Genomic DNA, 20,835 nt, shown 5'->3' on the forward strand with positions numbered 1-20,835 from the left:
TTAAAAAATGAAATGGTTATGTTCATAAAGCCCGTGAGAGGAATCAGAGTGATGTCCATCAGTAACACACAGAAAGATGACTCAGGGGAAATCAACCCTACCACCTTCTTGATATCAAACATTAAGTCTTTTCATATTTCTCTGAGAAGTTAAATTTATGGGCAAATAAATCTTTATTATATTCAGACATGGTGGTTCACATCTCAGCACACTGGAGCCTGGCCAACTTCAAGGGCAAACTGCAAATGAAAGTAAGAAGCCTCAAAAAGAATCATCAAGTGCATTAGCAATGCTTATACATTTTTAAGTGGCAACAGAAATGTTCAACATCAAAAAGACTGAAAAAATAAGTATTGTCCAGGAAGAACACTATAGAATGTAGTGCCCAACAGACAATCAGTATATAAAAAATATTTTTAACACACACACACACACACACACACACAAACACACTCACACACAATTTGTGTTAAGATTGAATGCTTGGCCTAGTATATACTAGATAAATACAATACCACTGAGCTACATTCTTAGTCCTTCTTTTGTATTTAGCTTTTATTTTTGAAACAGGACCTTATGAACAACCAATGCTGGCCTTCAATCCACGGTGGAGTCCAGGCCTTAAACTCATTACAATCCTGCTCAATCAGGTTTGCAAGTAGCTGAGATACCAGGTCCATACCAACTGGGCCAGCAGCTACATATTTTTACTTAAAAATAAATGTTTTTAAAAATAAAACAATAAAAGCACCCATCATTTTCATTCTCATTTTTTAGGTGGGATTGTAGCATATAGAGAAATTATTGAGCGTGTTCAATGCAACATCTAGTGATAAAACAGCAGAAGCAAGTTTTAAATTGGGTGTGGCTTGCCTGAGTTGAGGCTTTTTCCATATGTTGCATTTCACAGCATCTACCTAGACAATTTGCTGTACAATGCCCAAGTTGAATTGTAAATGCAGAGAAGATGGGGAGGCAATCCTCAGATTTATCATATGCTGGGTAAAGGCTACTTTAAGCCAATACCCTCTGCATGTCTGTTATCTACCTCTCCCACTCCATTAATAACCAATCTGGAGGGGAAGTAAACTAAGGGTGAAAATGTCTGCATTGCTCTCAGAGAACTGCATACACTTTGCCTTATCATCAGTAAATGGAAGGAAATGTTAGAGGCATGTAAGGGACAGTGATAGAGGAAGTTATTTTCTGTGGGCACAAGAACAAGCCACAGATATGTTTTCTCTGAGCACAAAATGGTCCTACAATAATCAAATTGGGCAGTAGTCTTGGAATTATTAATGGTGAATGAATACCTCAACACTTTCAGGATCCACTACAACCAAATACAGCCACTCTCATTTAAAATAAGTTTTATTTATTCCTTAAAATAAAAGTGTTCAGGAACATGTTCTCTTAAAAGTCACATGTAAATACAAAAGCCTATTAAGAACAACTTTAACGTTACCTTTCTGATTTATGTTTTTCTAAAGGAAAAAAAGGAGCTATCATTCTTCTACCACTTAACTTCATTGGTTTTTTTTTTTTCCTCAACTACTGCTTAAATACTGTTCCATGTGTTTACCACATCTCAAGTGGGGGAAGATGACCTCAAATGGGAGTGTATTTCCCACATACAAGAGGACAAAGAGTTCAGACAGACACAGAAAGTAAGGAAACATTCACTTTATTGGCATAGTGTCTTCAAAGGGAATAAGGATGTTTAGTTGGCAGCAATGGTGTCCTGGATCCAGTTCACATAGTTGCAGACCTTGGTGTACACACCAGGGTTGTCCTTCACAGCACAACCATAGCCCCAGGAGACAATGCCCTGGAGCTGTCCATTGCAGACCACAGGGCCACCAGAGTCACCCTGGAATGGAGGAATACAGTATTAAAAGAAGAGGCGTGTAGAAAAAGGAACACATTTACTCTGATCTGAAGATCACATTCTAGCCAGCCTTGCCCTCATTGGTGTCCCCACCCTCTACTCTTGCTAATATTCAACGTGACACGCAGAATAGGCCTCCTCACATTTCCAGGGAACCGCTATAGGAAATTTCCTTGCCACAGACACTAGGACACCCCCCTGCCAATCATAGGAAAACAAGGCATTTGCATGAGAAGGGAGCCAATTACCTGGCAGGAATCTTTGCCTCCCTCCAGGAAGCCAACACAGATCATATTATTGGTGATCTTTCCAGGATAGGAGGCTTTACAGTCAGCCTGAGACAGAATTGGGGCATCCAGGCACTGGAGCAGGTCTGGGTTGTTCACTTTGGTGAAAGGATAAGAAGGAAACATTGTTCAGATCAGGCTAGGGAATCAGCGTTCCAGTATGGAACACCCTATGCCCATTGGAGCATTCTTCAACATATTAAATTCTAACATGGTTAGATCCCAGAAGAGTCATTATTGATATCCTTCCTGAAAATAATCATTGTGCATTCAACATTTCTCCTGTTTACCTTCTGGGATTCAGGTCATTCTATGTGCACATATCCCTTGTGCCCACTGCAGAAACCTGTGGGTATTGGGTTTTTGCAATGTAGTTATATCAAGGAATCCAATAGTTAAAATATTTAAATTTTTTTGGTTCTGGGAAGTTATTAAGAATGTACATGAAGTGTCTTACTCACCGCCAAAGCTCAAGGTGTTGCCCCAGCCAGAGATGAGACACTGAGTGCCAGCAGCTGCACAGGAAGTGGGCAGAGCTACAGTGGCCACTCGGGCATTGAGGGTCACAGAGGACGCGAGCTTGATCAGCATGATGTCATTGTCCAGGGTCCTCGAACTAAAGTTGGGGTGTCTGATGATCTTTGTGGAACTGACAAACTGCTCGTCGCCCTCCAGAACATCGATGTTATGCTCTCCCAGTCTCACTTGGATGCGGCTGTTGAAAAGAGAAGATGGTTAGAAACCTCTTCTTCATTACCACAAATAGTTCAGTTATTAAATGGTTTTTTACTGAATATGTCTGGAATCGGGAGGAAGCCTAGCTTATATCACAGAAGAAGCAGAGATGTGCTGTGCAAGTACCACTGTGAGGCTCAATTCCATTCTACTTCAATGAAGGTATTATGACTGAGGTAATGGACTGCAGGTGGAGCTGCTCATCAACTGTCTCCCACTGTATGTAAATTAGCTCTTGGATTCTTCATTCTTTCTCTGTGTCTTTGGAAAGTATAAACACTTCTGAATCCTATCATCTTAAAAACTATTATTTGGATGGTTCAAGTCTAGGTTGGGATAAGAATCATTCTGTTCTCTCAGCTGTGGGACCTGGCAACTTGCCATAATTCACTTCCTGGGTTTCTTTCATAGACTTTCTGAAATAATCATGCAGATTCTGCTGCATGTTCAGTCGTGACTCCCCCAGTGAAATTAATTGAAATTGGGAGTTATAAAGAGCTCACACATTGTGCACACTCACTGAAAACTGAGTCTATCCCTTTCCTATAGAACCCAGTGTTATGATTTGTGAAAGTCTTTGTTTAACTTCCTGTTTGGTTCTTTCTACCCTAAAAATCAGCTTTCCTTGCTTTCATTATCTACATTATTTGTGTATTTTGAATGGTATAGGGGTGCAAAACACTTCCTATTCCTTTTCCTTATTATTTTCAACTTCTTGAAATAATTTACTGTTAGTAATACATCTTCTCTGACTCTTCCCAGTCACATTACAACCTCAGTTCTTGCCTGATATTATACTTTGCCCTTAGAAATGTCAAGTGGGTGTTCCGTACAGTCAGGGCCCATCACTTACGATTTGTAGCAGTGAGCTGCAGACACCACCCACTGGGAATTGATGAGGGAACCTCCACAGAAGTGGTAGCCAGAGTTCAGGGACACCTGGTAGGGGACGGAATGCTTCTGGCAGGTGTATCCTCCAACAATCTTGTCATCATCATCAACAGGGAAAGCAACTTGAAGAAAGACAAGAAAACCATTGAAAAGAAAATTCTAGGTGCTGGTAAATGGAACTCTAGGCTTTGGCCAAATTTCATCCATTCAGTCGTCCTTAATGTGTACAGTAACTGAGGCAAGAAGTTAATACTCTATCCCCAGTAGATACAGAGCATTACCAAATAATAAAAAAGCACACTATAATTTACTTCCTTCCAGTGAGTTAGCAAGTATAGGGGAAATTATGCTCTCATCATGCAGCAATAGGGTGCAGAGATGGTTGTCTGATCCACTGCCTGCTTTGATGTCAAGTTCATTGTTCATTGATACCCTGTGGCTAACAGAGCTTAAGAGGTTCAGTATGGTTGGATGCACGTTGGAAAATATCCTTGGTATATGCCCACAAGCCGTCTTTTATAGGTTAAGTCTGTGTATTAAGGACAAATACAGAATAGGCCTTACAAAGGACAGAGTGATATAATGTTTTTGCCCAGGATCATTTATCTTTAACTTTGATTGTATGTTTGTAAGATTTAAAGTCACTCGAATGTCTGAAACAGAATTGTCCTTTTTATATGATATCTCAGATGCATAGATAAAAATTTAAAATATTAATATCTAGTATAATGAGGATTCGAGCTTTCAACGTATGAATATTTCTCTTTAAAGACAGCCTTGGCTTTGCTATCCCCAAAATGTTGGGCCCAAGCAGAAGACATTCTAGTTCATATCATGGTATCTCCACATGCCTTAGTTTTCTACACTTTCTGATCACATTATAAATGACAGTGGACAGGGTGAGTAACTTTAGGATTAGAGTAAAGCCTGAAAGATTGGAAGCAGAGTTGCTGCAGGAGGAAGAGAGGTCACTGGAGTATAGAAAGAGTGAAAAAGCAGCCTTGGTAGTAGGGCTCATGGCTCTTAGGAGAAAGAAGAACAGGACCCAGGTTAAGGCATGGCACTCACCAGCAGCTCCCACAAGGGCCAGGAACAGGAGTAGACTCATTGTGGCAGAAGGTAGTGAGCACTGGAGGAAGCCTGCCTTTATACCCCAATGGAGGGATGGGGAGGTGCTAAAGGGAGGGCTCCCCTGCTGCTGCACAAGCACACCTGTGAGTTTCCCTTTCCCAGGGTCTTACATCATCTCTTCTCTGTTTGTCTTCCTTGAGGATAGGTGAGGTACAGGTGATAAGCAAATTTTTCTTCCTGGTGAAGACAAGGAAACAAGTTGATTCTTGGAAGGGGGCTTTAAAAACAGTGAAAACATAGATTCTGCCTATGCACCTCGGCCTTCTTAGACTGATATATAGAGGCTAGTTAGTAGAGAACACCAAAGGTCCTAAGAAAAAGCTTAACTTTTCAGGAAGTTTATTTTATTTAGGTTGAGGGAGAAATGGTATTGGTAGGTAGGTAGATATACAGGGGGCAGGAATCCTGATAAGAAGCATATCGTTTCTGGATCTAATATCTATGAGTCAATGGCTCTTATCTCTAGAATTATTCATCATATAGATCTCAAATACATGGGCTTTAGTAATCAGAAGTAGAGTATGAAGAAACATTTCAAAGGGAGAACTAGTCATGGTTTATACTTTAGGTTTTCAGTTACTCTCCTAGCAAGGCTCATACATGGCAATTGCTTTGAAGTTTGTATTATGAAGTTTGTGTAGGAGATTCCTCAATATGTTCCAGAGACAGGCCATCACCACATTGTCCATTCTACTCTCTGTCATGACTTTTGACTCTCATATTTCACAATTAGCAACTTTGTGGTTTCATTAACAATCTGCACTAACTATTAAAACTTCACTACCTTCTAGAGGCAGGCAGTTTGAGATAGAAGTCTATAGTCTAGATTAGATATGAGGAAAGATTTGAACAATGGTCACTCTGATTTCTGTTCAAAGAATTGCCATCAGGAGATAGGTTACTACATCAAACAGGAGTCATGCATATAAATCAGTATTAAAAATGCAGGAGAGTTCTGATATTCTCTATATTTTTCAGTGACACTATTATGTCAGACTTAGTTCAGAGTATACTTTATGTAGAACAACCATGATTGAATTTTAACAAAGCCATTGAGTCTCAGCACTGAAATTTGTTCAAACATAAGCTGCCTAGAGGGAGTATGTTAAAAAATGATATATAAGATTTCATGTAATTTTATGAACCAAAATGCCAAACTCTGTTACAGCACCCACTTGTTTACTTAGTAGACCTGGTGTTAGTGTTGCTGAGGTCCAAGATGATTAAGAAGTTCATGATTAAACGATAGTAAATTAGAAAAGAAAAATGTTCTACAGACGCTGATCAAATTGAGAATATCTGAGTTTAGAATCTAATGAGTACTTTTGATATGTCACATGTGGAGAGTGTTAAATGAAATGAATACTGGAATGTACTGGGGAAGGCAATTGCAGCCTGTTAACTATATTCTTTACCCATCCACGCCATGACTAGCCCAGTTACACAACAGAATTAGTACTCAGAAATCTTCCTTCTGCACTCCAGATCTTATTAAATGGCTCATGGAGTCATGCCTAAGTGGAGTACCTATCTATTTGTAAAATGTCTGACAGCTTTTCAAGACTTTTCCCCAGTCATGCACTACGTTGGTTAGGTATAAAGCCTCATTTTCCTTTTTAAAACTAGGTTGTGGTGAAGTATAAAAAAAGGTCTTATCATTAATTAATAAAGAAAATACTACGACTCAGGATGGACTCATTTTTGGCAGAGGAATTGCCTAAAGTTTACATATGGCCTCAAGGCTCCAAAAAGCTATGGAAACCCTTATGAAGGTAAGATTTTTACACAGATGGCATCTAAAAGACTACTGCTAAGAAAGGCATAGCTTCTTAGAAGACAAATTACACAGCTGCCTCATCCTGATATTTTTGTTCTCAGCAGAGCTTGAACACCACATATTTATTTTACCTGGTACTGTGTCTCAGAGCATTGTCTTACCGTGACTTCTCACCCACCTGAGGTATGTCTAAAACAGGGCTGGTCATAGCCATATGACAGAGTATTATGATATTATTATTCGTAATTAGATAGTAAACAAATATTCTGTAATATAGCTAATATGTTTTTGTTTCATTTTGTTAAAAACATCTTTTTGAATCTTTGTGAGTTTCATTTACACACTCCAGGCTCATTCATCTTCCCATTCATTTATATCTGCCAATTGCCCTTGAAATCTCACCAAATAAGACACAAACAAAATAAATAAAAAAAAAAAAGCCTAGAAAACATCTCATTGTGGAAACTGTAGTGTGTCCCAGTGTGTCCCAATTTATATCCTCCTGTCACAATATCGTCATTTACAAAAGTTGATTTCATGTGTTATTTGTCTGCTTTGAGGTCTCTGAATTCTATGACATCAATATTGGCTCTTCACTTGGACTTCTCCTGATAACCCTGTAGGTGTCCGTTTCATGGAGATCACACAGGGTTGGAACAGCAGAGCTAGCTCCTTCACAGGCTCTAAACGTTCACACATGATATAGATTTGGGTGTGGGCCAACTCAAAGCCCTGGATTTGGGCTTTGGTGGTAGCTGTGCTGGTCATCCTGTCTTTTCTCTTCTACCTGCACTATATGAGTGACCTCTCCCATGCTGTGCCTCCAGATAAGGTTCAGCTCTCCTACTCTCATGATCTCAGGGCTGGCTGATTCATACCCAGGCCTCCAGAGCCAACTCCATTGCACAGCCCAGTTGAGGTGTGGGCCCTATTCTCCCACCAATGAGCATTAGGGACAGCTTTCCTATTCTCATGCCCTTGGGACCAGTTCTCCAGACTACCACAGGTCTCAAGGGGGAAAGTGATGAAGTCATTACCACTTCACACAATCCACATCATGTCAGACTCTAGACCAGTGTCAAGGCCAGCCCTCCTGCGCTCATGTCCCCCCTTGTAGGCTCACTATGTGTCCTCTCCTACAGGACGAGTTCTACTGTGTTGTCCACGCAAGGAGTCACCTAGATCTCCTGAGTTCTGTAGCTGGCAAGGGGCAAGGCCAGATCATCCATTCTCAGGACCCTAGTACCTATTCTCTTGACTGCTGCAGGTGGCAAGAGTCTGCGGGAGGGGAGGAGTCACCACTTTTGCCAAGGTACCTCAAAGCAGAACAGTATTGGAGCAGCTCTCTAGGTCTCAAACCCTCAGGGTAGGCTCATTAACATTCCTGCCCTACCCACAACTAGGGCTATCTCTGTTCTGCTGCTCAGGCAAGGTAAATGCATGGCCTCCTCTCAAGACTGATGCAGCCATGAAGGGCTGGGACAGCATGACTCCTTTTAGGACCCTGTGATCAGATCTTTTAATTGTTGCATATGGCAAGAAGCTGAGCATGGGGAGCAATCATCTTCACACCAGCTCTACCTTAAGCAGAGGTGTGGCAGGGCCAGCACTCCAATGATTATGCTGTCTGGGCTAGCTTGACCACGCTGGTGCCACCAGGGCAGCTCCACTGGGATGGCAAGGCTAGGTAGAGGGACTTCTCTACAGAGGTGGTTCCAGCTATCCAGAGCTCAGCAGCCAGGGAGGGACAGGACCAGGTTTGCACAGACCCTGGACAGGTGGACACCTGTTCCCAAGTGGCTGCCTAAGACCTTTACAAGTTCAAGACAAGATCCAAGACTTGCGAAAGGGAAGTCTACACAGGCTCCCACACCTATGCAAGAAACTATGTACAATTGATACCTTAGAAAGGGAAAATCAGTTTTCACCAATGGAATATCACTGAACATACCAACTAAGCATTAGGAAAGGACACATGTGTCTGTAAGATGATGAATAGAAAATGGTCTCCATGGTTGCGAGTGTACTTTTTGTAGAGTTTTTTCTTCGTCTTATTAGTTTTCTTCTTTTTTTTTTTTTATCATGCTTATTGAATACTTTTTCTTTTATATATTTGGGTGAGTGAGAAAGAACATAGAGTTGGTTGAGTAGGGAAGTGAGGATAAGATATAATGAGTTATATGATAAGTATATATTTTATGAACATTTATATAAAATGTTAATCATCATAAGGAGGATTAAAGTAAAATATTGAATAAATTAAATGCAATTGTAGGCTAAACCAACAACTTCAGCCATGATGAAGGCGATCACCCTAAAGTGAGTAAGTCAAGTAAAATAATGGAAAGCATTACCAATAGAGTAGACAAGCCAAAGGAAAGAATACCACATGTTTGAGACAATGCTGAGAAATTATTAACATGGAGAGTAATGGAAAAAATCATTCATGACTCTATCATCCCGGACATCTGGATAGGAGGTCAAACAAATAAGTCTGCGGTCTCACCTGAGAGGTTAGCTCTTCTGCTGCTACTTTGGTTTTAGCCCACAGAGAAATCAATGAATGTCTACTTCTACTCAACTCTCATGTTTAGCACCTTACCAACCTTCCCTTACTTTTCCCTTATAAAATCTTACAAGCAGTGGATCATATTGTAGCCTTTCTATGATATCTTCAAGCATGTGCATTACTGTCCATTTGTCATAATTGTTCTCCCTATTGTAGTTTTCCACCTTCTCACTATTGTCCCTGACACCTTCTTCCTCCCAGTTCTCTCCATTCTACTTTCATGTGTGTGCTCATCTCATGAGTGAACAATGCAATGTTTGCTTCTGAGACTTCTGCTTCACAAGAAAATCTCAAGTTTCACTCCAATTTTTCTTGCAAATAGCATTATAGCATTATTACCTATTATTGAATTAAACTCCATTGTAGGTATTCATCAGTTTTGTTTTTTAATTTGGTCTTTTAATTGGAGAGTTAGGAATAGTTAGTTGTTCTTGAAAGATATGTCCTGATTCCTCTAATTTTTACTTATTTTTCTGATTGTTTCACATGTTTGTTCTTTTCTCTTTTATTTACAAGTTTTAGTGGTTTTCTTATTTCTTCTTATTATTATTTAATATAAAATTTTCCTTAATCTTTTTTACTTAAAGTTTTATTAAGCCTTTTCAAAAATACATTACATTCTGATCATTATTTCCCTCATCCAATTCCTAAAAACCCTAACTACCTACTCACAAACCCAAATCCACATAATTTCTTTCTCCCTCTCCTTATAAAAATAAGCACTCAAGTAAAAGAGTGAAAGGCAGGCAAGCCATAATATGACACAACAAACAAATGGGGACAATAAACAGCAAGTAGGAAAGCACACATAACACATACAAACACAGAAACACACAGTTACATTAAAACTCAAAAATAGAAACCATATATGTAAGCAAAAGACCATTAACATTCAAAAAGATGCTCAAAGCATTATGAGAGCAAAGAAACATGCAAATATATTATTGAGTTAATACTTTGGTTATCTACTTTTGTGCATGGGACTTGCCTCTATAGTTTGTACACTAGTGAGACTTCTGTTAGAGAAAGCAATGGCTTCTTTTGTAAGTAGCTGTAAGTTGGAGATAACTTCTGGATTAGGGATGGGGGCTTCGGTCTACTTTCCCTCTAGGTGCCAGAAACCTATCTGACTTGGACACATTCAGGTCTCTGTGAATTAACATATGCCTCTTTTCTGGAGTGTCTAAAAGGCTTTGGTTCTTTGGTGTCTTCCATCTCCACTGGATCTTACAATTTTTCTTTGTCCTCTTATACTAAGTACTCTGAGCTATGAGGGTGAGGACTTGATGGAGAAATCACACTTATGGGTGAGTGTTAGAAGTTCTCTTACCCTCTGTGCATTGTACAGTTGTGGTTCTCTACACTTAACTTTAGCTACTGTAGGATGAAGGTTCTCTGATGATGCCCAAGTAACACATTGATCTATGACTATAATAGAATACTGTTATGGACCACTTTATTGCCGTGTTCTTTTAGCAGAACTATAGACTTTGATTTTCATCTAGGTCCCTGACCTATCTAGTCACATGTTCTTGGCTACACGAGTAGTGTCAGGTATGGGTTCTATCTCCTAAAGTGGGTCTTAAGTCCAATTGGATAATGGACCATTACTCCTACCCATGTTGTGCCAGTTTTATACCAGTATATGATGCAGGTACATCAGTATTGTAGATTGAATATTTGTAGATGGGTTGGTATTTTATGGTTTTTTTTAAAAGACATCAACTCTCCTTAAGAAATGCATGAAATTAGGGCTGGCTTTCAGTTCCAAGGTTCAGTGATTTGTCATCAGTGGGAAGAGGCATTCAGTACACAGGAAAACATGGTGTTGCTGGAGAAGGAGTCAAGGTTTCTACATACCTCTCTGGAGGCAGGAAACAAAGAGAATAAGTCACTGGGCCTGCAATGAGAATCTGATACCTCAAATCCCATGCCCAGCGACATAGTTTCATCAAGACCATAAGAATATACCAGGAGCAAAATGGACTTCATGATCCAGGTAAGGAAATACCTTCTTTCCATGTGTGGCCCCCTGTACCCAGTAAAGCAAGAAATAGTGCAATATCAATGAAACTGAAAATTATGTGTTCATATTCTTCCAGAAAGACGAATGTCAGAACTGAAATGGCTGTGTAGTTATTTTTCCGACTGGGAACTTTTATTTGATTTTCAGCAAAGCATTTAGCTGCCACCTGCACCCAGTCTCGCATGCTCCAATAATTTCCACATCTTCCCATGGCCCTGTGGCAACCTTCCAATTTTAGGTTATTTTTCCAAATCATTCCATTATGAATGCCTCATACTAACATGATTATGAAAAAATGAAAGAATGTGGATAATCTGAAAATCCTGACAGACAGGGCAATATGACATATCATCCACTTAAGAATTAGACCAGGCTCAAACAGTTGAGAAATAGCCTGCAGATATGAGAATAGATAGCAAGACATTAAGACTGAAACAAAATAGGGAAATAGTAAAACCAACAAACATCATGAATCAAATGAACCTCAAATATTTACAGAACTTTTCACCCAAACACTAAAGAATATGTCTTCTTTTCAACACCTCAAGGGAACCTCTACAAAGTTGATCATTTACTCAGTCTCATAGAAGCCTCAACCAATGCCAATTAAATTGAAATATCCCATTGTATATATTTATATCACCATGGATTATAGCTAGACTTGAACAACAACAGAAACAACAGAAAGCCTACAAATTCATGGAAAATGAACAACTCTTTACTCAGTGACCATTGGGTCAAGGATCAAAGAAAGGAATAAAAGACTTTGAACAATCCAATGACAATGAAGCCAAAACATATCCAAACTTATGGGACACAATGAGAGTACTGTTAAGAGGATTCTTCATAACACTAAGTGTCACGTGTGGAGAAAGGGAGTCTTGGGAATGACATGGGCGTGGGGGCCGGGGAAGAACCAAAAGCCTCAAAGAGGACAGGACCATCAGGAGGCCAACAGATCCAACTAACCAGGGCCATGAGGCCTGTGGAGAGTGAAGCTCTAACCAAGAACCATACATAGGACTGGACCTAGGCCCCCTACATAGATATAACTGAGGGGCAGCTCCATTCCTCATGCTTGTTTCCCCTAAGGAGAAGGGAGCCTGACTCAGATGTTGTCTCTGTTGCTTGCTTTTCAATCATTTTCCGCTGGGGAGCTAACTTGCTACACCACAGAGGGAAAGGATATGCTCAGTCTTGAAGCAACTTGATATGCTGTGGTGAATGAGAGAGTGGGGGAGTGTGATTGCCCTCTCTAAGAAGAAGGAAGCAGGATCAGGGAACAGGGAGGGAGGGTGGGACAAGGAGGAGAGATGGGAGGGGTACTATGACAGGGATGTAAAGGGAATAATTAATAATAAGAAAGGAAATTGGAGAAATCTCATACTAGCAACTTAAAGGCACACCTGAAAGCTATAGAAAAAAATCAACCACTCCCAAGAGGAGTAGATAGCAGAAAATATTCAAAATCATGGCTGAAATCAATAAATTCAAAATGAAGAGAACTATACAGAGAATCAATGAAACCAGGAGTTGATTCTTTAAGAAAATCAACAATTAAAAGCCAAACTAACTAAAAGGCAGAGACAATACCAGGATTACAAACTCAGGAATAAAAGGGGGAACATCACAACAGACACAAGGCAATCCAAGGAATCAGTAGATCTTACTTCAGAACCTGTACTCCATAGAATTAGAAAATCTAAGCAAGAGGGACCATTTTCTTTTCTTTTCTCTCTTTTTTATTTTGTTTTAAATATTTTTATTTAATTATTTTACAGCCTGATCCCAGCCTTCTCCCTTCTTTCTTCTGTGTTCCACCCTCACCACACCTCTCCCAATCTCCCTTCTTCATCTGGGAGAAAAGAAGGTCCCAAGGGCTATCAAATCTACCCTGGTACGTCAAGTTGTAGCAGGAATAAAATTATCCTCTTCCACTGGAGCCTGACAAGGCAGCCGAGTTCAGGGAAAAGGATCCAGTGACAAGCAAAAGATTAGGAGACAGCAACAACTCCCATGATTAGGGGACTCCCATGTTGACCATAGTACCCATATGCTACATATGTATGCAGGGTCTAGGCCCAGCCCATGTATGCTCTTTGGTTGGTGATTCAATTTCTAACAGCCCCCATGTCACAGACTAGTTGACTCTGCATGGTTTCTTATGGTGTCATTGATCCCTCAGATTCACTTTATCCTTCTTCTTACTCTTCAACAGAATTCCCCAAGACTGGTCTCCGCACTTGTTTCCATCAGCTATTGGATAATTCCTCTCAGTTGATAGTTACAAAACTGGAATCAATCAACCAATAAATGTATATTTCCATCCAAGAAAAAAAAAAAAGACCCAGCTATACGAGTCCTGGGCATATAACCAAAAGATGCGTTACTATACCTCTAGGACATTTGTTCAACTATGTACATAATAGCTTTATTCATAATAGCCTGAATCTGGAAAAAACCCAGATGCCCCTCAAATGAAGAATGGATAAGAAAGTTAATACATATAGTCAATAGAATATTAGTCAGCTATTAGAAAAAGGAAAGTCATGAAATTTGTAAGTAAATTGAAGGAACTAGAAAATATTATCCTCTGTGAGGCAACCCAGACCCAGAAAGACACACATGCTATGAACTCGCTTCTAAGTGGATTTTAGCTATATAGTGCAAGATAAACATTCTATAATCGACAGATCCAAAGAAGATAAGTAAGAAAAAGTGCCCAATGGAGGATGTTTGAATCTCCTTTAGAAAGGGAAATAAAATAGACATCAGTAATGAATGAAGAGAGAGAACTGGGTAGGAGAGAGGATAGGTAGGAGAATGAGGGTGGGACTAAGGTTGGGAAGAGTGGGCAACTTGAGAAATGAGATGGCTAGGAAAAAAAAGGTAATCTGAAGTGGATACATCTTTGGGAAAAGCTGGAGAATCAGTGTGGGCTAGACTCCTGGGAGGATAGGGGTGTGACTCTAGCTGATACTCTAACCTCCAGAGATATGGAGATTGAAGTGACCACCTTCTATAGCCAGATAGGACTCCTAGTGAGGGAAGGGGGACAATGTCATCCACAAAACTGCGGCTGTAACATTGTTTATTGCAAAACAAGATGCAATAAGCTCATCACATCACAAGGATAGAGCAAAGTGACCTCAAATAAGAGTGTATTTCCCACAGACAAAGGATAAGGAACTCAGAGACAGAAAGTGAGGAAACATTCACTTTATTGGAATAGTGGCTCCAGAGGGAGTAAGGAGCTTAGTTGGCAGCAATTGTGTTCTGGATCCAGCTCACATAGTTGCAGACCTTGGTGTACACACCAGGGCTGTCCTTCAGGGCACATCCATAGCCCCAGGAGACAATGCCCTGGAGTTGTCCATTACAGACCACGGGGCCACCAGAGTCACCCTGGGATGAAAAAAATATAGTACTTAAAGAAGAGGCATGTACAAAATTCGATCACATTTACTCTGACCTCAAAATGACATTCTAGCCAGGCTCTCCCCCATTTGTGCCCCATATTCTTGCTAACATGTCCAAATGACATCCAGAAGAGACCTCCTCACATTTCCTGGGAACCACTACAGGAAACTTCCTTGCCAGAGACACTAGGGCATTCCCCTGCCAATCATGGGAAAACAAGGCATTTGCATGAGAAGGGAGCCAATTACCTGGCAGGAATCTTTGCCTCCCTCCAGGAAGCCAACACAGATCATGTTATTGGTGATCTGTCCAGGGTAGGAGGCTTCACAGTCAGCCTGAGACAGAATTGGGGCATCCAGGCACTGGAGCAGGTCTGGGTTGCTCACTTTAAGGAAAGGATAAGAAAGAAATATGGTTCAGAGCAGGCTAGGGAATCAACAGTCTATTACTGAACATTCTGTGACCTGTTCTTATGCCAAGAAACTTAAATGCCATGAGAGTCATTATTAATGTGCTTTCTGGAACTGATAATAGCACATCCTGCATCTCTCATGTTTAGGTTCTGGAAACAAGATGATTCGGTGTGCACATATCCCTTGTACCCAATGCAGAACCATGTGTGTTTTTGGTACTTGTAATATATTTGTATCTTCGGGGAACCTGGTTTAAGTGTAGAAACTTGCTTGGCTCCACAATGTTGTAAAGAAGGCAGATGAAGTGTGTCACTCACCGCCAAAGCTCAAGGTGTTGCCCCAGCCAGAGATGAGACACCGAGTGCCAGCCCTTGCACAGGAAGTGGGCAGAGCTACAGTGGACACTCGGGCATTGAGGGTCACAGGGGAAGACAGCTTGATCAGCATGATGTCATTGTTCAGGGTCCTCGAATTAAAGTTGGGGTGCTTGATGATCTTGGCAGCACTGACAAACTGTTCATCACCCTCAAGGACATTGATGTTGTGCTCTCCCAGCCTCACTTGGATGCGGCTGTTGGGAAGAGAAGCTGGTTAGCATCTTCCTCTCCATGACCCAACTAGTTCAAAATAATCAACTGGTATTTGCTGAATAGGTCTGGAATGTGACATTCACATGTGTGGTGTAGTGTGCAAATGCCACTGTGAAACCCAATTCCTTTCTGGTTCAAAAACAGGTGTTATACTTGAGGTGAAGGTCTGCAGCAGGAGACTGTTCATCAAATTGATGTCTCTACTTTGCAGGCAAAATAACTCCTTGTATCTTCATTATTTCTCTGCGTCTTTACAAAGTATAAACCATACTAAACCCTCTCCTTTTAAAAACTATTATTCTGATGGGTCTAGTCCTGTTTTGGATAAGAAAAACTCGGTGGCTATGATTCCTCAGAATTCACTATGAAATACCGTTTTGGGATTTTCCTATATACTCTGTCTCATAATCTGGCTTATTCTGATTTATTTTCACTTATTATAGTCTTTGGTATAGAAATTGGTATTTAGTTCTCTACATACAGTGAAGCTAATTAAAATTTAAAGTTTTTGAAATCTTAGCTTGCTCACATTATCTGAAAACTCACTTTATCCACCTCATATAGCATCCAGTCTTACTAATCATCAAAGTCTTTGCTGCTGATTGTGAAAGTCTTTGTTTAATTTGTCCAATTATATTGCTTAATTGTGAAAGTCATGTTTAGTTCTGTCTATCCTAAAATCAACTTCCCTTGCTTTCATTACCTATACCATTGGTGTATTTTGAGTGGTTTAGTTTGGTTCTTCCCCGCTGTGCAATGGTCTGATGATGTGAGTGCATAGCTCTGGTTTTGCTCCTTTTGGGAAAGGGCACCGAATGGGAAGTGTGAGCTCCTCAGCTGGAAGGTCTGAGTGTAGCTGGTCTCTAGATAAGAAGGGATGAAGCATGGAATTCTGTGTTTTGTTTTTCGCAGGATTGGTTGAAGGGCACCCGATTGACATCCAAGTTACAGGATTTACAATATGACAGGGGATGTGGAAAAGGGTTTTCCACAGGTGTCACAGTTAGATCTTGTAATGAGTTTGCTGGTAACAGATGGCAGCAGAAACTCAAAGTTCAGAAGCTTAGGCAGACAGTGGCAGGAGCCTGGTTTTGTTCCAGCACACAGAATGGTCGCTTCTGTAACAGCTGGCTGCTTTCTCCTGCAGATGAGCACTATAGTTGTCAGAGTAGCATGAATGATGGTGGCAGCAATCTGTGCTGACTCTATGATGAATAGCAGAAGCTCACAAAAGCAGGACAAGCTCCAGTGGTGACCTAGGCCGTTCTGCAGTGACTATCTAGTTACAAGTCAAGTCCTAGGATCCAGAGATGAATTCATTGGGGAAAGCCCTTCTTTCCTCCAATGTTACAGTTCAGAATAAAGAGCCAGTATGAGAAGATGATGCTCACTGGTTTAGTTCATGTGAACTAGGGAGTTATAAATCTTTGGCAGTGGGACTCTTTTCACTTTGAGGGTGAATGCATTTGATTGGTTGGAGCTAGGAGGCTGGTGATGCTCTAATTGCATGGGGAAAGATACCAAGTGACAGCTTACATGTCTGAGCACCTGAAGCTACATTGTGTGGTTGTGTCACATTGCTCTCAGGCAGGGATGGAAACAAAAGAGATCTTTGTCGAATACTTTTCACTCTCAGCATGAGATTGTAAATCTCAAGCTTAAGATTTTCAAGCTTTAAACATGTTCCATTTCTATATTTCCATGCCAACCCCCCTAGAGGCAACAGTCTACAAGTCCCCTAGTTTAAGGGCATGTAAATTTCTTATTCCATGCACTCATTTTCTCCAGGTTCATGAAATAAGTTTCCATCAGTGATCTCTCTTTAACACTTCCAATTCACCTTACACCCTCCGTTCTTGACTAACCTTATACTTTTCCCTTAGAAATGTCAAGTGTGTGTCCTGCACAGTCAAAGCCCATGACTTACGACTTGTAGCAATGAGCTGCAGACACCACCCACTGGGAATTGATGAGGGAACCTCCACAGAAGTGGTAGCCAGAGTTCAGGGACACCTGGTAGGGGATGGAATGCTTCTGGCAGGTGTATCCTCCAACAATCTTGTCATCATCATCAACAGGGAAAGCAACTTGAAGAACGACAAGAAGACCATTGAAAAGAAAATTCTAGATGCTGGTACATAGAACTCTAGGCTTTGGCCTACTTTCAGCTATTCAGTCATCCTTAATGAGTACAGTAACTGAGGCAAGAATTTAATACTGTATCTCCAGTAGGCATAAGATAGGTTGTCCAACATAGAGAGCATTACTAGACAATAGAAAAACACACTGTAATTGACTGCCTTCTGGGCAGCAGGGATAGGAAAATGTATTCTCTTATCATGCAGCAATAGGGTGCAGAGATGATTACCTTCTTTGATCTCAAGTTCATTGTTCACTGACACCCTGAGGCTAACAGAGCTTAAGGGATTTAAGACGGTTAGATCCAACATGGAAGATATTCTTGGTATGTAGAGCTTTATGTGCCCACAAACACACTTCTATACCTTAAGGCTATGTATTAAGGACAAATACAGAGTAGGCCTTACAAAGGACATAGTGATATGTTTCACCCAGGATCATTGCTTCTTAACTTTGATTGTATGTTTATAAGACTTAAAGTCACTCTAATCTATAAAACAGAATTGTTCTTTTTTATATAATATCTCAGATGCATAGATGAAAATTTAAAATGTTACTATCAAGTTTAAAAATGATTTCAACTTTCAACTTATGAACATTTCTCTCTAAAGAAAGATTTGGCTTTGCTTTCCCCAAGATGTTGGGCCCAGTCAGAAGACCTTCTGGTTCATTTCATGGACTCTCCACATGCCTTAGCATTCTACTCTCTCTGATCACATTATAAATGACAGTGAATGGGGTGACAAACTTTAAGGTTAAAGTGAAGCCTGAAAGATTGGAAACAGAGATACTTCTAGAAGAAGAAAGGTCACTAGAGTATAGATTAGGTGAAAAAGCAGCCTTGGTAATAGGGCTCATGGCTATTGGGAGAAGGAAGAGCAGGACCCGGGTTAAGGCATAGCACTTACCAGCAGCTCCCACAAGGGCCAGGAACAGGAGTGGACTCATTGTGGCAGAAGGTAGTGAGCACTGGAGGAAGCCTGCCTTTATACCCCAATGGAGAGAGGGGGAGGTGCTAAGGGGAGGGCCCCCCCACTGCTGTTGCACAAGCACACCTGTGCATTTCCCTTTCCCAGAGTCTTACATCACCTCTTCTCTGTTTGTCTACACTGTGGGTAGGTGAGTTGCTTGTGATAAGGAAACTTTCCTTTTTGGTTTAGACAAGGAAACGAGTAGATTCTTGAAAGAGGGCTTTGAAAAACAGTTGAAACATAGACTTGATCTATGCAACTAGGACTTCTTAGGCTGATATATAGAGTGTAGTCACTAGAGAACACCCAAGGCACTTAGAAAAAGCCTAATGTTTCAGGAATTTTAGTTTACTTAAGTTGAGGGAAACATAGGCCTATAGACCTATGAGAAGAAGCATATAATTTCTGGATATAATATCTATGAGCCAATGGCTCTTATCTCTAGAATTATTCATCTTATAGAATGATCAAATACATGGGCTTTAGTAATCAGAAATAGAGTATGAAGAAACATGGCAAAGGGAGAATTAGTCATGGTTTATACTGCAGGCTTTCACTTGCTTTTCTTTCTAGCAAGGCTCATACATGGCAATTGCTTTGAGTTTGTGTATGAGATCCCTCAATATGTTCCAGAGACAGACCAACACCACATTCTCCATTCTACTCTCTGTCATGACTTTTGACTCTAACATTTCACAATTAGCAACTTCCTGGTTTCATTCACAATCTGCATTAAATATTAAAACTTCACTATCTTTTAGAGGCAGACAGTTTGAGATAGAAGTCTATAGTCTAGATTAGATATGAGGAAGGATTTGAACAACGGTCAGTCTTATTTCTGTTCAAAGAATTGCCATCATCAGACAGGTTACTACATCAAAAAGGAGTCATGAATAAAAATCAGTATTAAAAATGCAGGAGGGTTCTGATATTCTCTATATTTTTCAGTGACACTATTATATCAGACTTAGTTCAGAGTAAACTTCATGTAGAACCATCATGAATGAGTTTTAACAGAGCCATTGAGTCTCAGCATTGAAATTGGTTCAGACATAACCTTCCTAGAGGGAATATATGAAAAAATGAAATATGAGATTACATGTAATTTTATGAGCCAAATTGAGGAACCTGATACAGTACCTACTTATTTTCTTAGTAGATCTGGTGTTAGTGTTTTTTACGTACAAGATGATGAAAGGTCATGAGTGACCTATCTTAAATTAGAAAACATTTTAAAAATGTTCTACAGATGCTGATCAAAGTGGAAAAATCTGAGTTAAGAATCTAGTGATTAGTTTTGACATGCCACAAATGGAGAATATTGAAGGAAATGGATATTAGAATGTCCTGGGTAAGACAAATGCAGCCTGCTAACCATATTCTGTACCCATCCATGCCATGACTAGCCAAGTTATACAAATAATTGGTACTCAGAAATCTTCCTTCTGTACCCCAAATCTTGTTAAATGGCTCATATAGTCATGCCTAAGTGGAGTACTGGTCTATTTGTAAAATGTCTGACAGGTTTTCAAGACTGTTCCCACAACAGTCATGCACTACATTGTTTAGGTATGGAGCCTCATTTTCTTTTTTAAAATCATGTTATGGTGAAGTATAAAAAGGGTTTTATCATTAATTAATAAGGAACATACTATGACGAAGATGGAATCATTTTTGGGCCAGGAATTTTCTAAAATTTACATTGTCTCAAAGCTCCAAAAAGCTATGGAAACCCTGGTGAAGGTAAGATGTTACACAGATGGCATCTAAAAGACTACTGCTAAGAAAGGCACATCTTCTTAGAAGACATATTTCACATCTACCTCATCCTGCTAACTTTTTTCTCAGCAGACCTTGAACATCACAATTTTATTTTACCTGGCGTTGTGTCTCAGAGCCTTGTCTAACCATGACCTCTCACCAACTGAGCCATGTATAAAGTAGGCCTGGTCACAGCCATATGACAGAGTGTTAGAATAGTATTACGGTTAGTTGGAC

At 40.2% G+C, this 20,835-nt stretch overlaps 3 protein-coding genes and 1 gene segment (V, D, J or C); all 4 read right to left on the reverse strand.

Annotated features, from left to right (window-relative positions):
* The window catches only part of LOC127194822 (T-cell receptor beta-1 chain C region-like), a 231,238-nt gene that overhangs the window by 93,515 nt on the left and 116,888 nt on the right, over positions 1-20,835 (reverse strand).
* The window catches only part of LOC127194343 (anionic trypsin-2), a 135,672-nt gene that overhangs the window by 54,351 nt on the left and 60,486 nt on the right, over positions 1-20,835 (reverse strand). Inside the window, exon 1 of one of the 2 annotated variants that reach the window (XM_051151656.1) lies at positions 3,816-3,914. The exons of the other annotated variant lie outside the window; for it this stretch is intronic. The gene's annotated coding sequence lies outside the window, so the exon portion shown is untranslated. Of the gene's footprint in view, positions 1-3,815; positions 3,915-20,835 lie in introns of those variants that run through there. 2 annotated transcript variants of the gene reach the window in all.
* On the reverse strand, positions 1,721-18,839 carry LOC127194340 (anionic trypsin-2-like). Of its 2 annotated transcripts, none has more exons than XM_051151651.1 (5): positions 18,775-18,839; positions 3,764-3,923; positions 2,637-2,890; positions 2,137-2,273; positions 1,721-1,870 (listed from the first exon to the last, which is right to left on the reverse strand). In XM_051151651.1, exons 1-5 carry the CDS (start codon positions 18,812-18,814, stop codon positions 1,721-1,723), a joined length of 741 nt encoding a protein of 246 aa, XP_051007608.1. In that variant the 5' UTR covers positions 18,815-18,839. The 2 variants fall into 2 exon arrangements, with proteins under 2 accessions (XP_051007608.1, XP_051007609.1); XM_051151652.1 differs by lacking the exon at positions 18,775-18,839 and adding an exon at positions 4,870-4,909.
* Positions 14,560-20,835, reverse strand: part of LOC127194339 (anionic trypsin-2-like) — a 31,205-nt gene continuing 24,929 nt past the window's right edge. Inside the window, exons 3-5 of one of the 2 annotated variants that reach the window (XM_051151650.1) lie at positions 15,455-15,708; positions 14,973-15,109; positions 14,560-14,709 (exon numbers count right to left, since the gene is read on the reverse strand). In XM_051151650.1, coding sequence (XP_051007607.1) covers positions 14,560-14,709; positions 14,973-15,109; positions 15,455-15,708 — 541 coding nt within the window. The remainder of the gene's footprint in view (positions 14,710-14,972; positions 15,110-15,454; positions 15,709-20,835) is intronic. The other variant, XM_051151649.1, reaches the window with a different exon arrangement.

This window comes from Acomys russatus, chromosome 10 (assembly GCF_903995435.1).
Source record: "Acomys russatus chromosome 10, mAcoRus1.1, whole genome shotgun sequence".
NCBI lineage: Eukaryota > Metazoa > Chordata > Mammalia > Rodentia > Muridae > Acomys > Acomys russatus.